The 20,048-nt window shown below is 44.9% G+C and overlaps 1 protein-coding gene across 3 annotated transcripts in view; it reads right to left on the reverse strand.

The window, feature by feature from the left end:
- The window catches only part of nfrkb (nuclear factor related to kappaB binding protein), a 166,239-nt gene that overhangs the window by 30,150 nt on the left and 116,041 nt on the right, over positions 1 to 20,048 (reverse strand). For all 3 annotated transcript variants that reach the window (XM_072486848.1, XM_072486850.1, XM_072486847.1), the window contains exons 21-23: positions 18,961 to 19,231; positions 11,508 to 11,705; positions 9,653 to 10,369 (exon numbers count right to left, since the gene is read on the reverse strand). In XM_072486848.1, coding sequence (XP_072342949.1) covers positions 9,653 to 10,369; positions 11,508 to 11,705; positions 18,961 to 19,231 — 1,186 coding nt within the window. The remainder of the gene's footprint in view (positions 1 to 9,652; positions 10,370 to 11,507; positions 11,706 to 18,960; positions 19,232 to 20,048) is intronic.

The raw sequence follows: 20,048 nt of genomic DNA on the forward strand, positions 1-20,048 counted from the left end.
TGTCCAACTCGCCTGCCTTCCAAAGTCTGATTTCCAATCCCCCACCTCCCAATTTCATCTGCCCTGCACTCCCTAATGGCTAATACCCAAGTCACCACCCCAGCTGTCTAACACCCAATTCCTACACCCCTCCCAGCAACACCCAATTCACACCCATTCCATTCCCCAGCTGCCTCCATGCCAACAGGCAGTAAATCAGTCCCTGCCATTAAATTCTGCAGAACTTGAGGAAAACCATAGCTCCTTGACACTAGATTTTGCATCCCATCTTGCAGTTAGTTCTAGTGTCTCCTATAAGGGGAAACATCCTTTCAGCATCTGCCCTGTCAAGTCCCCTCAGGATCTTAGATATTTCAATCAGATCACCTTCCAATATTCTAAACTACAGTGGATTTCCTTCAGTCTTTATTTTAATTTTATTAGCATCCATTCATAAGAACATAAGAACTAGGAGCAGGAGTAGGCCATCTGGTCCTTCGAGCCTACTCCGCCATTCAATGAGATCATGGCTGTTCTTTTGTGCACTCAGCTCCACTTTCCCACCCGAACACCATAACCCTTTATTCTTCAAAAAACTATCTATCTCTATCTTGAAAACATTCAATGAAGGAGCCTCAACAGCTTCAACTGAGCAGGGAATTCCATAGATTCACAACCCTTTGGGTGAAGAAGTTCCTCCTAAACTCAGTCCTAAATCTACTTCCTCTTATTGTGAGGCTGTGCCCCCTAGTTCTGCTTTCACCCGCCAGGGGAAACAACCTGCCCACATCCATCCTATCTATTCCCTTCATAATTTTATATGTTTCTATAAGATCCCCCCTCATCCTTCTAAATTCCAACGAGTACAGTTCCAGTCTACTCAACCTCTCCTCATAATCCAACCCCTTCAGCTCTGGGATTAACCCAGTGAATCTCCTCTGCACACCCTCCAGCGCCAGTACGTCCTTTCGCAGGTCAGGAGACCAAAACTGAACACAATACTCCAGGTGTGAGAACATAGAACATACAGTGCAGAAGGAGGCCATTTGGCCCATCAAGTCTGCACCGACCCACTTAAGCCCTCCCTTCCTCCCTATCCCCTCCCAACCTTTTTTTTTGTCACTAAGGGCAATTTATCGTGGCCAATCCACCTAACCTGCACGTCTTTGGACCGTGGGAGGAAACCGGAGCACCTGGAGGAAACCCACGCAGGCACGGGGAGAACGTGCAGACTCCGCACAGACAGTGACCCAGCGGGGAATCGAACCTGGGACCCTGGCGCTGTGAAGCCACAGTGCTATCCACTTGTGTTACCGTGCTGCCCCACTACCGTGTTGGCCTCACTATACAGTTGCAGCATAACCTCCCTAGTCTTAAACTCTATATCCCTCTAGCAATGAAAGACAAAACTCCATTCCTCTATAGTATATTTGTAGAATTGTATAAGTAGATTTGAAGGTTCTCTGGAGCATCAGGATAAGTAGTGCATCTCTAATGTGTTATGGGAGTGATAGAATTATAGTTGCCGTGTTTACTGGGCTTTGGAAGCTCAACCCAAATCAATCCAAACAAACAAAAGAACAAAGAAATGTACAGCACAGGAACAGGCCCTTCGCCCTCCAAGCCCGTGCCGACCATACTGCCCGACTAAACTACAATCTTCTACACTTCCTGGGTCCGTATCCTTCTATTCCCATCCTATTCATATATTTGTCAAGATGCCCCTTAAATGTCCCTATCGTCCCTGCTTCCACTACCTCCTCCGGTAGTGAGTTCCAGGCACCCACTACCCTCTGCGTAAAAAACTTGCCTCGTACATCTACTCTAAACCTTGCCCCTCTCACCTTAAACCTATGCCCCCTAGTAATTGACCCCTCTACCCTGGGGAAAAGCCTCTGACTATCCACTCTGTCTATGCCCCTCATAATTTTGTATACCTCTATCAGGTCGTCCCTCAACCTCCTTCGTTCCAGTGAGAACAAACCGAGTTAATTCAATCGCTCCTCATAGCTTATGCCCTCCAGACCAGGCAACATTCTGGTAAATCTCTTCTGCACCCTCTCTAAAGCCTCCACATCCTTCTGGTAGTGTGGCGACCAGAATTGAACACTATACTCCAAGTGTGGCCTAACTAAGGTTCTATACAGCTGCAACATGACTTGCCAATTCTTATACTCAATGCCCCGGCCAATGAAGGCAAGCATGCCGTATGCCTTCTTGACTACCTTCTCCACCTGTGTTGCCCCTTTCAATGACCTGTGGACCTGTACTCCTAGATCTCTTTGACTTTCAATACTCTTGAGGGTTCTACCATTCACTGTATATTCCCTACCTGCATTAGCCCTTCTAAAATGCATTACCTCACATTTGTCCGGATTAAACTCCATCTGCCATCTCTCCGCCCAAGTCTCCAGACAATCTAAATCCTGCTGTATCCTCAGACAGTCCTCATCGCTATCCGCAATTCCACCAACCTTTGTGTCGTCTGCAAACTTACTAATCAGACCAGTTACATTTTCCTCCAAATCATTTATATATACTACAAAGAGCAAAGGTCCCAGCACTGATCCCTGTGGAACACCACTGGTCACAGCCCTCCAATTAGAAAAGCATCCCTCCATTGCTACCCTCTGCCTTCTATGGCCTAGCCAGTTCTGTATCCACCTTGCCAGTTCACCCCTGATCCCGTGTGACTTCACCTTTTGTACTAGTCTACCATGAGGGACCTTGTCAAAGGCCTTACTGAAGTCCATATAGACAACATCTACTGCCCTACCTGCATCAATCATCTTAGTGACCTCCTCGAAAAACTCTATCAAGTTAGTGAGACACGACCTCCCCTTCACAAAACCGTGCTGCCTCTCACTAATACGTCCATTTGCTTCCAAATGGGAGTAGATCCTGTCTCGAAGAATTCTCTCCAGTAATTTCCCTACCACTGAAGTAAGGCTCACCGGCCTGTAGTTCCCGGGATTATCCTTGCTACCCTTCTTAAACAGAGGAACAACATTGGCTATTCTCCAGTCCTCCGGGACATCCCCTGAAGACAGCGAGGATCCAAATATTTCTGTCAAGGCCTCAGCAATTTCCTCTCCAGCCTCCTTCAGTATTCTGGGGTAGATCCCATCAGGCCCTGGGGACTTATCTACCTTAATATTTTTTAAGACACCCAACACCTCGTCTTTTTGGATCGCAATGTGACCCAGGCTATCTACACCCCCTTCTCCAGACTCAACATCTACCAATTCCTTCTCTTTGGTGAATCCACTATAACATTTGGAAAACAAGAAAGCTATAATTGTACGGTCAACTGGCTCTTACCACATTGGATTAAAGGTGATTTTCTTTATCTTCAAGCCAACCAATTCAAAGTTTACAAAGGTCTGTGTTTCATGACCCCCAAGTCTCTTTGGGTCTCCACTGTTTTTACCAAGTACCCTGTTCTAACCTTCTAACCACTAACCATTGTGAATGGCCTCACGTGTCTGCACTGAAATCCATTTGCCATGGATTTGCTCATTCAGTCAATGCACACGGTTGACAATGCCACCTAGCTGTGTAGCCCTGATAAATGTGGACACATAGCTTCCTATTTCACCATCAGCATTTCTAAACATGGTGAATAGTTGAGGTCTTTGCAGGACACCACTAGTCACACCCTGCCAATCAGAATCCCTGCTCACTGCCATCTGCTGGTCAGCTAATTCCCTAAACAGTTCAATAATTTAACCCTCAATTCCACGGCTTTCAATTTTAGCTAACAGTCTCTTAATATAAAGGGGAAGAGAGTCGCTAAAGTGAACGTTGGTCCCTTAGAAGATGAAACCAGAGAGTTAATAGCAGGGAACACAGAAATGGTGGAGGTGTTAAATCAATATTTTGCCTCAAGTTTTCACAGTAGGGGACTTTAATGCCATCCCTATAGGAACCTGTAATTCAGAAGTAATAGAAAGGGTGGAACTTAAAGCAGTCAGCACCAATAGGGAAACAGTACCCAACAAACTATTGAATTTGAAGGCAGAGAAGTCCCCAGGGCCTGATGGCCTACATCCTACGGTCTTAAAGGAAGTGGCAGCAGAGATGGTTGATCCATTGGTTATAATATTCCAAAATTCCCTGGACATGGGAAAGGTTCCAGTGGATTGGAAAAATGTTAATGTAACACCCTTATTCAAAAAGGGAGGGAGGCAGAATGTAGAAAATTACAGACCAGTCAGTTTAACATCTGTTGTTGGGAAATTGTTAGAATCCATTATTAAGGAAGTAATATCAGTTGGAAAATCAAAACTCAATCCATCAGTCAGTATGGTTTTATACTGGATAAATTATGTTTGACTAATTTGCTAGAGTTCTTTGGTACAGTGGTTAGCACTACTGTCTCACAGCGCCAGGGACCCGGGTTCAATTCCAGCCTTGGGTAATAACTGCTTAGATGGAGTACTCTTTCAGAGGGTCGGTGCAGACTTGATGGGCCGTTTCTGCACTGTAGAGATTCTAGGATTCTATATAACAGGCCAAGTGGATAATCGGGATCCTGTAGACGTAGTACATCTGGACTTCCGGAAAACGTTTGATGAGGTGCCGCACAGTACTCAACAAATTATTAGGATTGAGGGCAGACAATTGAGTAATCGGTTAGATCACATGGGATTAGGGGTAATTTATTAGCTTGGACAGAAGACTGGCTGACGGACAGGAGACAGAGAGTCGGGATAAATGGGTCTTTTTCTGGATGGTAAGATGTAACTAGTGGGGTGCCACAGGGTTCAGTCCTTGGGCCCCAGTTATTTACAATCTATATTAACAACTTGGATATAGGGATAGAAGGTTCTATAGCCGAATTTGCAGATGACGCGGAAATAGGTGGGACAGTAAGTTGAAATGAGGAAATAAGAACCTTACAAATGGCTATGGATAGGTTAGGAGAGTTGGCCAAAATATGGCAGATGGAGTTTAACGTGGATAAGTGTGAGTTCATCCATTTTGGACAGAAAAATGGAAAGGCAACTTGTTCTCTAAATGGGGAGGGACTTCGGGGTGCTCCAGTGCGGAGGAATCTAGGTGTCCTTGTGCATGAGTCGCAGGTACAGCAGGTAATTAAGAAAGTGAATGGAATGTTGGCATTTATAGCTAAAGGAATAGAGTATAAAGGTAAGGAAGTGTTGTTGCAAATGTACAAGGCATTGGTAAGACCACACCTGGAGTATTGTGCACAGTTTTGGTCCCCTTATTTGAGGAAAGATGTAGTGGCATTGAAGGCAGTTCAGAGGAGGTTCACTAGATTAGATTCCAGAGATTAGGGGGTTGTCTCATGAAGGGAGATTGAGCAGTTTAGGCCAAACTCTCGAGTTTAGAAGAATATGGGGAGATCAAATTGAGGTCTATAAGATGATAAAAGGTATGGATAAAGTAGACATGGAGAGGATGCTTCCTCTTTTGGGACATTCTAGAATGAGAGGTCATTGAGTTAGGATAAGGGATAGCAAATTTAAAACAGAGATGAGGAGAAACTACTTCTCCCAAAGGGTCGTGAATCTGTGGAATTCACTACCCCAGAGTGCGGTGGATGTTGGGACATCTGAGTAAATTTGAGGAGTAGACAGATTTTTAATTAGTAATGGGTTGAAAGGTTATGGAGAACGGGCAGGACGATGGAGTCGAGGCCATGATGAGGTCAGCCATGATTGTATTGAACTGTGGAGCAGGCTCGAGAGGCTAAATTGCTTACTCCGAGTTCTTATGTTCTACGAAAGAACTATTCAGTTTAATTCCACCTTCCAGCTCTTGGCCTGTAGGCCTGTAGGTAACACTTCAAAAACAAATCTGGTGTTCTTGATTAAGAAGGGGATTTCTTGATTAATAAGGGGATCAGGGTTTATGGGGAGAACTCAGAAGAATGGGGATAAGGAACGTTTCAACCATTATGCAATGGCGGAGCAGGCTCGATGGGCTGAATGGCCAAATTCTGCTCCTATAGCTTATGGTCAAATGCTATTTGGTAAAATAAGTGGCCTGGAGATTCTTGTTGGACATGGAAGCTGCAACATCAGCGATCAACACCAAAAACATGACCCTGGGCGCTATACTGGATTGTTATTGGCAACATCTGGTCAAGGGACGCCAGCAACAGCCAGGACCGAGGACTGCAGGACACTTCAGGAATAGTGGTTTCAGGTTAGGCTCACAGTTGAAAAGAAAACGAGTACAATTGAAACAGGCAATTTTAGAAAGGGGCAAGCAGAGGAAACTGGACTAGGCAACTCAGTATGTTAGAGGAAATATTGAAAGTAACATCTGCCTTTACCAAAAATCTATTTAGAATTATAGAATTAGGGAGCATAAGATGGGAACAGAAACTGTCAGGGAAAGGCACAAATGAAAAGTGGAGCTTGTTCAAGGAACAAATACTGCGTGTCCTTGATAGGTATGTCCCTGTCAAGCAGGGAAGAAATTGCTGTGTGAGGGAACCATGGTTCTCAAAAGAGGTTGAATGTCTTGTCAAGAGGAAAAAGGAAGCGTATGTAAGGATGAGAAAACAAGGTTCAGTTGGGTTGCTTGAGGGTTACAAGGAATGAGCTGAAAAAAGGGCTTAGAAGAGCTAGGAGGGGGCATGAGAAGTCCTTGGTGGGTCGGATCAAGGAAAACCCCAGGGATGTATTAGCAATTTTGAAAAACCTTAGGGTCGACAAGTCCCCTGGGCCAGATGGAATATATCCTAGGATTCTTTGGGAGCAAGGGATGAGATTGCAGAGCCTTTGGCTTTGATCTTTGGGTCCTCACTGTCCACGGGGATAGTGCCAGAGGACTGGAGAGTGGTGAATGTTGTTCCTCTGTTCAAGAAAGGGAATAGGAATGACCCTGGTAATTATAGGCCGGTTAGTCTTACTTTGGTGGTCGGTAAGTTAATGGAAAAGGTCCAGAAGGATAGAATTCATGACCATTTGGAAAGATGCAGCTTAATCCGAGATAGTCAACACGGATTCGTGAAGGGTAAGTCTTGCCTCACAAATTTGATTGAATTCTTTGAGAAGGTAACTAAGTGTGTAGATGAAGGTAGAGCAGTTGATGTCGTATACATGGATTTTAGTAAGGTGTTTTATAAGGTTCCCCATGGTCGGCTCATGAAGAAAGTAAGGAGGTGTGGGATAGAGGGAAATTTGGCAAATTGGATAAGTAACTGGTTATCACATAGAAGACAGAGGGTGGTGGTGGATGGAAAATTTTCAGATTGGAGACCAGTTACCAGCGGTGTACCACAGGGATCAGTGCTGGGTCCTCTGCTATTTGTGATTTTTATAAATGACTTGGAGGAGGGGGCTGAAGGATGGGTCAGTAAATTTGCTGATGACACCAAGATTGGTGGAGTAGTGGATGAGGTGGAGGGCTGTTGTAGGCTGCAAAGATACATTGATAGGATGCAGAGCTGGGCCAAAAAATGGCAGATGGAGTTTAACCCTGATAAGTGCGAGATGATTTATTTTGGTAGGAAAAATTTGAATGCGGATTACAGGGTCAACGGCAGGGTTCTGAGGAATGTGGAGGAACAGAGAGATCTTGGGGTTTATGTCCACAGATCTCTGAAGGTTGCCACTCAAGTGGATAGAGCTGTGAAGAAGGCCTATAGTGTGTTGGTGTTTATTAACTGGGGGCTTGAGTTTAAGAGCTGTGGGGTTATGCGGCAACTGTACGTGACTCTGGTGAGACAACATTTGGAGTATTGTGTGCAGTTCTGGTCACCTCACAGGATGTGGAAGCATTGGAAAGGGTGCAAAGGAGATTTGCCAGGATGCTGCCTGGTTTGCAGGATAGGTCTTATGAGGAAAGGTTGAGGGAGCGAGGGCTTTTCTCTTTGGAGCGGAGGAGGATGAGAGGCGACTTAACAGAGGTTTATAAGATGATGAGGGGGATAGATAGAGTGGAGGTTCAGAAACTATTTCCTAGGCTGAATGAAGCTGTTACAAAGGGGCATAACTATAAGGTTCAGGGTGGGAGGTATAGGAGGGATGTCCGAGGTAGGTTCTTTACTCAGAGAGTGGTTAGGGTGTGGAATGGACTGCCTGCTGTGATAGTGGAGTCGGACACTTTAGGAACTTTCAAGCGGTTATTGGATAGGCACATGGAGCACACCAGAATGACAGGGAGTGGGAAAGCTTGATCTTGGTTTTGGACAATGCTCGGCACAATATCGAGCGCCGAAGGGCCTGTTCTGTGCTGTATTGTTCTATATAACAAACAGGTTAAAAAAAGCAGTGCCTGGACCACTAAAGATATCAGTGCAAGTATTCTCAACAAGTCCTTTAGTGTCAAGGAAATGGTCCACGGACATGATTTCCAGCACCGAGGTTGCACTTCAGCAGCTAGGAGGTACTAACAGAAACAGAAATTTCCAATAAACCAGTAACTCCGGATGTTGAGGAAGGAATTACTGTCGGCCACACCCTGGCCCCGACCTTGAGAAAAACCATGAGAAATTTTAGGAGTGTTGGAGGATTGGAAAATGGAGGAAACATTTTATAAGGGGTGAGACACAAGACCGAAATTATGGGTTATTGAACCCAACATTTGTTTTGAGTAAAGCCTAAAGAATTGTGTTCAGTATCCGCAACCCTACACCCGCTTTGTCATTTTGCGAAGTATCCCAAAGCCAACATTCCTCCCCTGCGAGTGTGCCCTATGTCAACCAAAGGGACAAGTTTAACCACCCAAACCCTAGATACACTGTGTACCCAAACCCGAGATACACTGTGTATCTAAACCCAGACCCCCTCTGCCACTGCGCCTCCAAATCCTAAACTCTAACCCTCACTACCATTATGTTCCAAACACAACTACACCTGCCACTGCCAAATGCATCCAATATTCTCCAGGACTGGGCAGCTGGTGTCCAAAATTGACAGACCAGCTGCAGCACATTTAAAAAATGGATAGTCAGCACATTTCTTACTTGTTACATTTAGCACCTTTCCCCTGACAAATTACAATATTCTCCGACACCACTCCAGAACTAAGAAACATGACCCAGGCTGACATTTTGACAAACAGTGAGTATCGCAAAGTAGGAAGAGTTACTAATGACATTTTAAACACTTTGTTTCGCTAAACTAAGATCGATCATGAGAGACATGACAACGATACTCAATAATAACTTGCATTTACATAGCACATAGTAAAGAAATCTCAAGGTTTTCAGGAGCATTTACAAACAAAATTTAACTGAGTCACATTCGACAGGTAAGCAAAAACTTAGTCAAAGAGGTTGTTTTTAAGGAGCAAGAGGTAGAGAAGTTTAGGATACTAATTCCACGCCTTGGGGCCCACACAGCTGGAGACACATCACCATTGAAGAAGCGATTCAGGTCAAGAATACTCAACAGGTCAAAACTCGAGCAGTTCAGATTATCAAAGGCTTGTGGGCCAGAGCAGCATTGAGAGATTTGAAAACAACACAAAGAGTTTCAAAGTTGAGACATTGCCTGACTGGTACAACAAATGTAGGTCCATGGGTACAGGTAGGTGAATGGAACTTGGCTTGACACACCCAAGTTCCAGGTCATGGAGAATGCATGCTGCCATGGGTTATGGGCTATTGATGCTGTTGGGCCTCCCCAAATATTTGGTGTAGGCGGTTCCATAGAGAGATGTAGTTGTCAAGGATGAATAGAAAATAACTTACCGCCTGTGTTGTGGACACCATCGTTGCACTGACAGGAACCTGCCTTACTGTGGTTGTACCTGTTCCTATAGAAATTGGCAGTCCAGATGTCGGTGTTACTTTGGTGATTGCCTTTGATCCAGCTGTTGCTAGAGTTACTGCAGCTGATGTCACAGTACCAGCAGCTGTGAACAGTTTGCTGGAGGTTGCCACAGCAATGGCCTGTCCTGATTTGGGAATGACCCCAAGCCCAGGCATTATTCGGATTGTAGCTGTTGGTTTGGTGTCTGTTGATGAGAGGGGAGCACTGGCCTTACCCTTCTGGTCAGCTACTGTTACAGCCAATGCTGGCATTAGCCGGATGGATGTGCTGCTCGCCTCGGTTACTTTCAAGTCTGGTGTCACCTTGACCACTGTGGGGGTGGTGGAAGAGATGGTGCTGGTGGACACCTTCACCATGGAATCTGGCGGCATGGCTGGAGTGACATGAAGAGTGGCTGAAATGCCTTTACCCCCGAGCATGTCTGGCGTGAGTTTCACAGTGGTGACTGGTGCTTTGGTCAGTGTGGCCATCATGTCCTGTGTGATACGAAGCACCGTCTGGCCCTTGGAGTCAGTGGTGATCGAGGATGGTGCCAACCGCAGAACATCTTTGCCCTGGATCTGGATGTTTGTTGCTGTGAGCGGGATCCCAGTACTGGACTGCGTCTTCATCCCAAGCTGGCCCGCAATAGCAACCTAGACAAAAATATTCTCCAATCAATTACTGCAGGCATTTATTGACAATTCTCAGCTTTAACAACCAAAATTAAAAACAGGGGTCTTGGTTGGTCGTGCCAAAAGCATGGAGTAATGAGAATTGCTTACCAAGAGTCTGTTTGAGAGCTAATTAATTAGTTACTTCACAAAATACCAACATACACCTCTCACAATGCACCAGCATCAACACTGAGAAATCATAAACTGCACAGGATCACACACCAAAACAAGGAGGAGGAACTGTAATCATCATGTGCCCAGCCTGGAATGGGGACTCAAGCGATCCAATCAGATAATGAGAATCACAGTTGACTGGATTCAGTCTGCGATACGACCCAATAAATGGAGACCAGCCTCTGCTTTGTCCCAAGGGAAATGGAATTAGTGCCAGATCTAATTTAGAGTGATGAGGTGCTGTTTCAATATTAACTGTTAAAATCAATAGGGGCTTAAAAGTCAGTGCGCTCTCCTGTAAAACACTTCCCCCTTTACAATTTCTGTAGTTGGGTGAGTCTTGGACATAATCTTCGGGAGCAGATTTATAACTCACAATATTCTAATATGAAGATGTCTCAGCATCATGACTCTTATCCTCCAATGGATCATGATTTAAACTCTGCAAATAGAGCAATAATGACTGATGCCGCTCTTGGGAGCAAAGAACTGAAGGTCGTTAATGAAAATATCAGCGAAGGCGAGAGTTGAAAACTGGGTTGAGCTAAAGAAGCTCTAGCATTAGTTTTATTCACAGGGCAGCTCAGAGTCAGGAAGGAAAATCCAAAATGGCCACCATGGTGGCGCAGTGGGTTAGCACTGCTGCCTCACGGCGCCGAAGTCCCGGGTTCATTCCCAGCTCTGAGTCACTGTCCGTGTGGAGTTTGCACATTCCCCCCGTGTTTGCATGGGTTTCGCCCCCACAACCCAAAGATGTGCAGGGTAGGTGGATTAGCCACGCTAAATTGCCCCTTAATTGGAAAAAATGAATTGGGTACTCTAAATTTTTTTTTAAAAGGAAGGAAAATCCAAAAGACAGCAAAGTCATCATAGAACAACCTCACCAACAACCCCTGCCCTTACCCCAGCAATACAAGCAAGGGTTTGTTCTTATTGTGCCCACCTGCCTCATGATGCTTTGTCCAGCGACACTCTGTATGATGGTGCTGGCAGAGCTGGATGCGGTGCCATTCAATGAACTGGACACTGTTTTTGAAGCAGCGTTGATTCCAGCCACTGTCAGATTTGTTTTTGCAGAGCTCTGCTGGATGTGGACTGTACTGACACCAGATTGAGCCTTCACTGGCACTGTCAGAATAGACTGCAAGAGAAAAGTTATTACAGAATCAGAAAACCCATCTTTCGTTTCATTGTGCCTGACTCAAGATACATGCACCCCTCCTCTAATCTCAAGCAGCCCATTCACCCCCGTGTAGAAAATAATAAGAACAGTATTAATAATAATAATAATCGCTTATTATCACAGAAGAAGTCTTACAACACCAGGTTAAAGTCCAACAGGTTTGTTTCAAACACTAGCTTTCGGAGCACTGCTCCTTACCTCTTCACTCACCTGAGGAAGGAGCAGTGCTCCAAAAGCTAGTGTTTGAAACAAACCTGTTGGGACTTTAACCTGGTGTTGTAAGACTTCTTCTGTGCTCACCCCAGTCCAACGCCAGCAACTCCAGATCATGGCTTATTATCACAAATAGGCTTCAATGAAGTTACTGTGAAAAGCCCCTAGTCGCCACATTCCGACGCCTGTTCGGGGAGGCCGGTACGGGAATTGAACCCACGCTGCTGGCATGGTTCTGCATTAAAAGCCAGCTGTTTAGCCCACTGTGCTAAACCAGCCCCATGACATTAATTCCATAGCTGTTCCTATTCTATGAGTATATTCTCCCCAAAGCAGGAATATATTCTCCCCAAAGACATTGTTATATTTTAGAAATCAAATCAAAATACATTTGACTCATTCCTTTCCAGTATTGTGCTGCAATCACTTCATTCAGATGATCAACCTGCAATGCACAGAATCCCAGTCTTGTGTTCATGGGACCAGCAAGAATATAGCCTCTTGGAGAGGGATCAAAAAGCAGAAGGATTGAGGCAAATGGGACCTGGGTGCATATGTACACAGATCACTGAAGATGGCAGGACAGGTGGAGTGAACAGTTAATAAAGCAGATAATATTCTGGGCTTTGTTAATAGGGCCATAGAGTACAAGAGCAAGGAAGCTTCGCTGAACTTATCCCAATAGTAACAGGTAATGTAGAGGTAATAGAAAGGGAGGAGCTCAGAAACATTATCAATGATAGGGAAAAAGTACTAAACATACTATTGGGATTGAAGGCAGAGAGATTCCCAGGGCCTGATGGCCTACATCTTATGATCTTAAAGGAAGTGGCAGCAGAGATGGTGGATCCATTGATTATCTTTCAAAATTCCCTGGATGTGGAAAATGTTCCAGTGGAATGGAAAAATGCTAATGTAACTTATTCAAAAAGGGAGGGAGGCTGAAAGTAGCAAACTATAGGCCAGCTAGTTTAACATCTGTCTTGGTAAATGGCTAGAATCCATTATTAAGGAAGTAATAACAGGATATTTAGGAAGTCAAAACGCAATCCATCAGAGTCAGCACGGTTTTATGAAGGGTAAATTGTTTTGACTAATTTGCTAGAGTTCTTCAAAGATGTAACAAACCAAGTGGTTGATAGGCATCCTGCAGATGTTGTATATCTGGACTTCCAGAAGGCATTTGATAAAGTGCCACACAAAATGCACACGGTAACATCACATGGGATTTGGGATAATTTATGAGCTAGGATAGAAGATTGGCTGACAAACAGAAGGCAGAGAGTCGGGATAAATGGGTTTTTTACTGGTTGACAAGATGTAACTAGTGGGGTGCCACAGATTTCAGTCCTCAGGACTCAACTATTCACAATATACATTAATGACTTGGATGTAGAAATTGAAGGATCTGAAGCCAAATCTGCAGATGACGGGTGGGTGGCACGGTAGCTCCGTGGTTAGCACTGTTGCTTCACAGCTCCAGGGACCCAGGTTCGATTCCCGGCTTGGGTCACTGTCTGTGCGGAGTTTGCACATTCTCCCTGTGTCTGCGTGGGTTTCCTCCGGATGCTCCGGTTTCCTCCCACAAATCCCGGAAGACATGCTGTTAGGTGAATTGGACATTCTGAATTCTCCCTCATTGTACCTGAACAGGTGCCGGAATGTGGCGACTCGGGGCTTTTCACAGTAACTTCATTGCAGTGTTAATGTAAGCCTACTTGTGACAATAAAAAGATTAGAGGTATGTTCTTTACTCAGAGAGTCGTAAGGGCGTGGAATGCCCTGCCTGCAACAGTAGTGGACTCGCCCACACTAAGGGCATTCAAATGGTCATTGGATAGACATATAGACGATAAGGGAAAAGTGTAGATGGGCTTTAGAGTGGTTTCACAGGTCGGCGCAACATCGAGGGCCGAAGGGCCTGTACTGCGCTGTAATGTTCTATGTTCTAATAGGTTGGATAGTAAGTTGCAATGTGAAAATAAGAAATTTACAAATGGATATAGATAGGTTAGGGTGAATGGACCAAAATGTGGCAGATGGTTTTTAACGTGGATAAGTGTGAAGTCATCCATTTTGGTCGGAAAAACGGAAAGGCAAGTTATTATCTAAATAGAGAGAAACCTCAAGTGATTCTGTGCAGGGGGATCTGGGTAACCGCATGCAGGAATCTCAGAAAATTATTATGCAGGTACAGCAGGTAATAAAGAAGGCAAATGGAATTTTGGCCTTTATAGCTTAAAGGGATAGAGTATAAAAGTAGGGAAGTGTTGCTGCAACTATACAAGGCATTGGTGAGACTGCACCTGGAGTACTGTTTGTAGGAGGGACGTAGTTGCATTAGAGGCAATATAAAGGAAGTTCACAAGATTGTTTCCAGTTTTGAGCATAGTGGTTAGCACTCTTGCCTCACTGTGCCAGGGACCAGGGTTTGATTCTGGCCTTGGGCGACTGTGTGGAGTTTGTAGGTTTTCCCATGTGTCTGCATGGGATTCCTCCAGGTGCTCCGGTTTCCTCCCACAGACCAAAGATGGGCAGGTTAGGTGGAGGTGGATTGGCCATGCTAAATTAACCCTTGGTGTCCAAAGGTTAGGTGGGGTTACGGAGAAGGGGCGGGGAGTGGGCCGAGGTAGGGTGCTCTTTCAGAGGGTCGGTGCAAGCTCGATGGTCCAAATGGCCTCCTTCTGCACTGTAGGGATTCTATGGGGGGGGGGGGGGGGTTTGTCTTATGAAGAGAGATTAAGCCTGTACTTTTTCTTGAATTTAGAAGAATGAGAGGAGATCTAATTGAGGCTATAAGATGATAAAAGGTATTGACAAAGTAGATGTAGAGTGGATACTGCCCTTGTGGGGCAATCGAGAATGAGAGGTCACAGTTATCGGATAAGGGATAGCAGGTTTATTACAGAGATGAGGGAAATTACTTCTTTCAAAGGGTTGTGAATCTGTGGAATTCACTACCCCAGAGTGCGGTAGATGCTGGAACTTTGAGTAAATTTAAGGAGAGATGGACGGATTTTTAATTAGTTATGGGTTATGGAAAACGGGCAAAAAAGTGGAGTTGAGGCTGAGAGGAGATCAGCCATTTTATTGAACGCTGGAGTGGGCTCGAGGCCCTGAAAAGCCTACTCCCGCTCCTATCCTAGTCTTACGTTCTTATACAAAATACAAGTTAAATCTCAGCTGGAATACCGTGTATAGGTCTTGCTGCCACACTATAGGAAGGATGTGAATGCATCGGAAAAAGTGCAGAAGAGGCTTACAAGAATGGTGCCAGAGATGAGAAGTATCAGTTCTGAGGATAGATTGGAGAGCTTGGGACTGTTCTCCTAGTCAGAAGAAAGCTAAGAGGAGATTTGATAGAGATAAGAGGAGGACACACATAAGATACCAGAAATGTTGGGGAACGAGGGAGGAACTGAAGGTGATCAGTAATAGTAGTGAAATGGTGTAGGGGAAACTGATGGAATTGAAGGCCGATAAATCCCCAAGGCCTGATAATCTGTATCCCAGAGTATTTAAGGAAGTGGCGCTAGAAATAATAATAATTTTTATTATTGTCACAAGTATGCTTACATTAACACTGCAATGAAGTTACTGTGAAAATCCCCTAGTCGCCAAATTCCGGTGCCCGTTCAGGTACACGGAGGGAGAATTCAGAATGTACAGTTCACCTAACAAGCACGTCTTTCGGAACTTGTGGGAGGAAACCGGAGCACCAGGAGGAAACCCACGCAGACACGGGGAGAACATTCAGACTCTGCACAGACAGTGACCCAAACCGGGAATCAAACCTGGGACCCTGGCGCTGTGAAGCAACAGGGTTAAGCAAGGTGCTACCGTGCCACCCAATATAGTGGATGCATATTGGAGGTCATCTTTTAAGATTCTACAGACTCTGTAACAGTTCCTACAGGTTGGGGGGGGGGGGGGGTAGCTAACGTAACCCCATTATTTAAAAAGGGAGGTAGAGAGAAAACAGGGAATTATAGGCAGGCAAGCCTGTTGTGGGTTGTGAGGAAAATTCTAGAATTCATTGTCAAAGATTTTACAGCAGAGCACTTGGAAAACTGTGACAGGATCGGACAGAGTCAGCATGGATTTATGAAGGGGAAATCATGCTTGACAAATCTACTGGAATTCTTTGAGATGTAACTAGGGGAGTTGATGAGAGGGAGCAAGTGGATGCAAGTGGAGCAATTTGGTCTTTCAGAAGGCTTTCGACAAGTCCCACATAAGAGATTAGCATGTAAACTTAAAGCGCATGGAATTAGAGGTTGCGTATTGAGATGGATAGAAAACTGGTTGGCAGACAGAAAACAAAGAGTAAGAATAAATGGATCTTTTCCCAAATGGTTTCACCACAGGGTTTCACTAGATATAATATATATATATATATATATAAATAATTTAGATGAGGTTACTAAATGTAATATCTCCATATTTGCAGGGGACACAAAGCTGAGTGGGAGGGTGAGCTGAGAGGAGGATGCAGAGGTGCTTCTGTGTGATTTGGAGAAGTTGAATGAGCGAGAAAATGAATGGCAGATGCTGTATAATTTGGATAAATCCGAAGTTATCCACTTTGGTAGCAAAAACGGGAAGGCAGATTATTATCTGAATGGCTATAAATTAGGAGCGGGGAATGAGACCTGGGTGTCCTCGTACACCAGTCGCTGAATTATACAAGGCCTTGGTGAGGCCGCTCCCTGAATATTGTACACAGTTTTGGTCTCCTTATCTGAGGAAGGATGTTCTTGCTATAGAGGGATGTAGAGAAGGTTTATTAGACTGATTCCTGGGATGTCAGGACTGACGTATGAGGAGAGATTGAATCGGTAAGGATCGTTTTCGCTGGAGTTCAGAAGAATGAGGGGGATTTCATACAAGTCTATAAAATTCCAACAGGACTAGATAGGGTAGATGCTGAAAGGATCTTCCCAATGGTGGGCATCTCCAGAACCAAGGGTCATAGTCTGAGGATACGGGCTAGACCATTTAGGACTGAGATGAGGAGAAATTTCTTCACCCAGAATGCTGAGCCTGTGGAATTCGCTATCACAGAAATCAATCGAGGCCAAAAGGTTGTATGTTTCAAGAAGCAGTTAGATATAACTCCTGAGGCGAAAGGGATCAAAGGATATGGGGGGGAAGGGTTCAGGCTATTGAGGCGGATTATCTGCACTGTATGTTCTATGTTCTATGTTCAGTCATGATCATAATAAATGGCGGAGCACGTTCAATGGGCATCACAAACAAAGAACAAAGAAAAATACAGCACAGGAACCGGCCCTACGGCCCTCCAAGCCCGCGCCGACCATGCTGCCCGTCTAAACTAAAATCTTCGACACTTCCGGGGTCCGTATCCCTCTATTCCCAACCTATTCATGTATTTGTCAAGATGCCCCTTAAATGTCACTATCATCCCTGCTTCCACCACCTCCTCCAGTAGCGAGTTCCAGGCACCCACTACCCTCTGTGTAAAAAACTTGCCTCGTACATCTACTTTAAACCTTGCCCCTCGCACCTTAAACCTATGCCCCCTAGTAATTGACCCCTCTACCCTGGGAAAAAGCCTCTGACTGTCCACCATGTCTATGCCCCTCATAATTTTGTAGACCTCAACCTCAACCTCCGTCGTTCCAGTGAGAACAAACCGAGTTTATTCAACTGCTCCTCATAGCTAATGCCCTCCATACCAGGCAACATCCTGGTAAATCTCTTCTGCACCCTCTCTAAAGCCTCTACATTCTTCTGGTAGTGTGGCGACCAGAATTGAACACTATACTCCGAATGTGGCCTAACTAACGGCGGCACAGTGGTTAGCACAGCTTGTCTCACCAGAGACCCAGTTCAATTCCAGCCTTGGGTGATTGTCTGAGCAGAGTCTGCACGCTCTCCAGTGTCTGCGTGGGTTTCATCCGGGTGCTCCGGTTACCTCCCGCAGTCCAAAAGAGTGTGTAGGATAGGTGTATTGGCCATGCTAAATTGCTGCTTAATGTTCAAAGGATTAGGTGGGGTTACTGGGTTATGGGGATAGGATGGGGCATGGACTTAGGTAGGGTGCTCTTTCAGAGGGTCAGTGCAGACCTGATGGGCTGAATGGCCTCCTTTTGCACTAACAATTCTGCAATTCTATGTTTCCTCAGATGGCAGAGTGTGGATGGTGCTGTGTCAACCTGGCATCCTTCCTCTTCCAAATAGATAAACATTCTGGATGTAGACACAAGCAAAGTGATATTGCAGATTGCTGCTGATAGCAAGTTAAGCACCATGGCAAGCTGGAAAGAGATTGCAGGAAGTTGTAGGTGAGCACAGATAGTTTTGTGGAGTGGGCAAAGAGGTGGTAGATAGAATTTAAAGCAAAGAAATAGGAAATACTAAATTTTGGGAAAAACACATCAAAAGTTGTACATTTTAAACAGCAAGAATTCTATTAGGACAGAGGATAGGTCTTTTCAACAATTAATATAGTCATAGAGATCTACAGCACCAAGAGGCCCTTCAGTTCATCCTGTCCGTGTCAGCCATCAAGCACCTAACTATTTTAATCCCATTTTGCAGCAATTGATCCATAACCTTCTATGCTATGGAATTTCAAGTGCTCATCTAAATGCATCAGGCAATAAGTTCCAGATTCCCACCACACTCTGGGTGAAAATGTTTTTCCTCAAATTCCCTCTACATCTCCTCCACTTCCCTTAAATCTATACCCCCTGGTTATTGACCCCTCTACTGAGCGTAAAATAAAAAAACAATGGGGAGGGACAGGGAAATGGGATGACAGCAATAAATGAAGAATGAGCCCTGGTGTAGCTATGATAGTCTGAAAGGGCCCCCATCAGTGCTGTAATTTCTAATTCTATCAGAATAACCCCCTCCCACCATCCCCTACAAATTCAAAGTCGATGAAAGGAATTTCATTTCCGAACACCTGTATTCTCCAAGTCAACATGTCTATAAATCACATTGTAAAGCAGGCTGTCCATTTGTCCCTTACCTGAGGCAGTATTTTAGTGTGAGCAGTTGCAGTGACTGTAGGGAGTCGGATCTGATGCTGATGTTGTTGGACTTGTTGTACCACAGAGGCTTGGTGTGAACTGGATGTTAAACCTTGCTGAGCAGAGACCACCCGGACCTGGGGTAGAGGAGCTGCTACAGATTGAGTCAGGACCCTTGCCTGAGTCTGTGGTCCAGTATACTGTCCTGGCTGTGTTCCAGATAGAAGGTTCCCAAGCTGAGGCATTGTAGGTGAGGACACCAACAAAACACTGCAAATCAAAAACACCCTTCAGATGAAACAGTTGTGAACCTCTGCCATTTCTCACAAGCTCGGCCTGAGGCAGTCATACAGCTTGAACCTCAACGGCCCAATCTTTCAGTATTCACCAAGTTAGCTGGATAGCTGGTTTGTGATGCGGAGTGAGGCCAACAGCGGGGATTCAATTCCTGTACTGGCTAAGGTTATTCATGAAGGCCTTGCCTTCTCAACCTTGCCCTTTATCTGAGGTGTGGTGATTCTCAGGTTAAATCACCACCTGTCAGCTCTCCCCTGCAAGGAGGAAAGCAGCCTATGGTCCTTTGGGACTATGGTGACTTTACTTTCACAGCTGACCCACTGCCAATAGGATAAGGGGACCACTGGCAAGGTCAGCATTTCTTTCCCACCATAATTGCCCTTCAGAAAGCGGAAGTGAGTAACATTAACCTTTTTTGAATACGTGGGTTATTTACTTAATTGCATGGTCCTTTCAATTTCTTGTAGTAATTGCATATGTGGTAACTTTAAAAAAAAAGTTTTTATTGAAGTTTTTACATATTATACACTATACATTCAGTCAGGATAACTGTTCCGATTACAATGTAAATATCATTTTGCTTTGCCCCCCCACCGCCCCCTTCATTTGTTGTTTCTGGGGTCATTCTTGGGCCCTTCACTGTACAGTTACTGCTATTTACCATGGGAGCGGTGCTCTCCCCTGCTGTCATTGGGCCTACTCACTTTTCAGGAGAAATTCCGATAGGTCTACCAGTCAGTCTGCAGCTGTGGGTAATGCTGCTTATTGCCAGCTGAACAGGATTTCCCGG

Source organism: Scyliorhinus torazame, chromosome 21 (genome assembly GCF_047496885.1).
Source record: "Scyliorhinus torazame isolate Kashiwa2021f chromosome 21, sScyTor2.1, whole genome shotgun sequence".
Classification (NCBI taxonomy): Eukaryota; Metazoa; Chordata; class Chondrichthyes; order Carcharhiniformes; family Scyliorhinidae; genus Scyliorhinus; species Scyliorhinus torazame.